The sequence below is a fragment of the Seriola dumerili genome, unplaced genomic scaffold (assembly GCF_002260705.1).
Source record: "Seriola dumerili isolate Sdu_G_001 unplaced genomic scaffold, Sdu_1.0 BDQW01000260.1, whole genome shotgun sequence".
Classification (NCBI taxonomy): domain Eukaryota; kingdom Metazoa; phylum Chordata; class Actinopteri; order Carangiformes; family Carangidae; genus Seriola; species Seriola dumerili.
Window position 1 is genome coordinate 1,343,539 of NW_019174515.1, and position 3,036 is coordinate 1,346,574.

Here is a 3,036-nt window from a genome sequence, read left to right on the forward strand (position 1 = left end):
GTAGACAGGTCAGTTTTATTTAAAAAAAACAAAACAAAAAAAAACAAAAAACTTACATTTCTGGTTAGAGAAGAAGAGAAAAAGATTATCAGTTTGTTGACACAATACAAGTTGAAGTGGAATTACAGGAATTTAATATGCTTTTAACATCAAAAATGTCTGCGTATGCCGTGACAGAATAACTCTTATAATAATAATAAGAGACAGCTCATGCAGTATGTTTTAAAAATAATTTTTACGAAAGAGACATGAATTTTAAAAAGTCAGATGTAATATAGTCACATTTTATTTATAGAAGGTTAAAATAAGAACATTGTGTCCCTAAACTCTACTCAAAGACAATTTTAAAGACTTTTCTCAGACGAGTGAGATTTTAAAGTGGTGTTTTCTGTCAGCCCATGTAACAAAGTCATTTTCCACATCACTACCATTATTAAAAGAAACTAAAAAAACAATATTTAATATCTATGCCTTACCCCACTCTTACCACCACATCTCTGCCTGTTCTTTGACATAAAGAAACATCCCAACAGTGAAAGCAGCTAATTAATTCATAGAGAGTGGTTTGATTTGGTGTCATGGTGAATAGAAAACATTTGGCGCAGACAAAAAGATAACTTCACCACTAACCAGTATAAACCGTCAGTTATACAATAAGGAAAACTCCCACTGAAAAATCATTAATTAGTCAGACAAAGAGAGAAACAACAGTAAATCTACATTGTGTTATTCAAAATAATAATTTACACATGCATACTGAGGTTATGCAAAGCAGCAGTTCAGAGCTGCAGAACAGGCTACACAAGATTATACAACATAATGCCTAATGTGTCACTATCAAAAATATAAACAGTTTCAAGGTGAAGTTCTTCTGTTGTTCACTTGAGTCATAAAGCCATCATACAAAGATACAAAGACACAAACAGACTTTTGCATAAATACCCATGACTTCACAGTTATTGCACTTTTTTAAAACACCAGTAACACGAAACCCCAAAATGAAACATCACATACACTGAGATTTGAGTGAAAACTGAGCTTATGATACATGATACTGTTTCTACACTGTCACTGTTTATTACTGCATCATTTTTGACATTCAGACTAAGTAGTGTGTTGCAGCAATTCATTTTGGCACTGTTCAAGCAGTCCAGCCACATTCTTTTGGGTCTTCAAGGTGGTGTCTGTTTTCAACATGTTTGTCTTCATTGTAGCATCTCTGTGCCTCCAGTGCTGCTGTGGGGTTGGCTGAAGTGCTTACAAGACTGATGAGGAGGACATAGTTCATTAACTCAGTGTTTCTTTTGAGTCTTTAACACTGTCTCTTGGTTTGTTTCTGTCCAATCAGCTCCCCACCAACAAAGCTCTTTTGCTCTCTTTTGTGCAGATTTTTCTCATCTTCTCTCAGTCTCTTTTTGTGTTGTTGCCCTCTGAGCAGCGCCACATCATTATGAGATGAGGCAGCTGTTGGTCTTGTTCATAGGAGGTCGTTTGTTGCTCTCCTTGGGGAAGGTTTCCCGTCTCCGGCACAGTGCCGGACTGAGCCGACTGGGCAGGTTGGCCTGCAGGAGCAGCTCCTTGAAAGCCTCCAGCACGTTGATGTTGTTTTTGGCCGAGGACTCCATGAAGCTGTGGTTCCAGTCCAGCTCCACTGTGGACAGCACGTCCTTGCTGGACACCTGGCGCTCATTGTGACGGTCAATCTTGTTGCCTATCACCACAATAGGCGTGTACTTGTCCTCTTTGACCTCCAGGATCTCCTCTCGCAGACTCTTGACTGCGTCCAGGGATTCAGGATCATCCACGGCGTAGACCAGGGCGAAGGCATCGCTGTTCTGAATGGAGAGCTTGCGCATGGCTGGGAAGGAGTAGCTGCCACTGGTGTCTATGATGTTGATGGTGACTTTGATGCCCCCCACCTCATACTCCTTCCTGTGGAGCTCCTCCACTGTGCGCCGGTGTTTGGGCTCAAAGGTGTCTTTGAGGAAGCGTTGGATGAGGGCCGTCTTCCCCACTCCAGCCGCTCCCAGAAACACCAGGCGCACTTCTGTCTTCTCCTTGACTTTGAAAGACATGGTGGGTATCTGTTGGTCTTCTCTTCCAAAACTGAAAGAATCTCTTCTGTCGTTTGTCTTTATTCTCCTCTTCTCTACTTGTCTGAAAATGGTTTTGATGGCAGTGATGGAACTGGATGGAGCTGTGATGAAGAGGATGATGATAGTAGCAGATGCATGTGAGTGTGCCTGTGAGGCTGCACGCTGTATTTATGTTCACACACAGTACCTGCCCCCTTCTGCTCTCAACTGAAGCAGCCAATCAGAGACTCTGATGCAAATCAAGTAGAGTAAGAGGAAAAAAATTGGTGACAGCAGTGATTTCACTTTAAGTTGATCTGTGTGCGGTGCAGAAAACATTTCCATCACATTACATTACGATGAGCATCAACACTTGCTTTAATATTGATTTTCAGATCGTTAAAGGGAACTACAGTGAAAGCTTTAATCAAAAAAAGCAACAAACTTAAGGCTTTTGGACTGCATTTCAGGTAGGACTGCAACCACAGAACAGAAGTCTAGAAAATAGGTCATGAAGGGGAAGGTTTTTATATCAGAATAATTAACCAGAAGAAAACAAAGACAATTTATTATTTAAAAAAAAGAAGAGACACTAATCTTACAAAAAAGTGACGCAATGAATGTTGAACCTGTTTAAACATTCTAATGCATAACCAATTGGTCATTAGTGTCGGTTATAAAATATGAAATTAGATATTTTGCCAAAAATCCACATGGATGATTTCTACCTTTATATGAATATTGAATTTATTGAAGCCAATTCTTTACGTCAGAGGAAGTAGTTGAACATGTGATCTAGGTGAAAGTTCCAGAAGAACCAAGAAATAGACCTTTCTTTTTCTTTTTTTGTTAATGACGGGAAGCCTCTTCAGCAGATTTTAAAGTCAAAGGCACTTTTGCATGTTACAGGGAGAAATTTGAATAATTTGTTAAGTGTACATGTTAAATAGAACAATCACAT

At 39.5% G+C, this 3,036-nt stretch overlaps 1 protein-coding gene across 1 annotated transcript; it reads right to left on the reverse strand.

Annotated features, from left to right (window-relative positions):
• Positions 1 to 245: 245 nt before the first annotated feature.
• On the reverse strand, positions 246 to 2,218 carry LOC111230281 (ras-related protein Rap-2a-like). The gene has a single exon (XM_022756965.1). The coding sequence runs from the start codon at positions 2,073 to 2,075 to the stop codon at positions 1,449 to 1,451; it is 627 nt and encodes a 208-aa protein (XP_022612686.1). The 5' UTR covers positions 2,076 to 2,218; the 3' UTR covers positions 246 to 1,448.
• Positions 2,219 to 3,036: the final 818 nt, after the last annotated feature.

What these genes read in the sequence shown, in the direction of transcription:
- LOC111230281 (XM_022756965.1), bottom strand. Translation starts at nt 2,075, where the DNA reads ATGTCTTTCAAAGTCAAGGAGAAGACAGAAGTGCGCCTGGTGTTTCTG.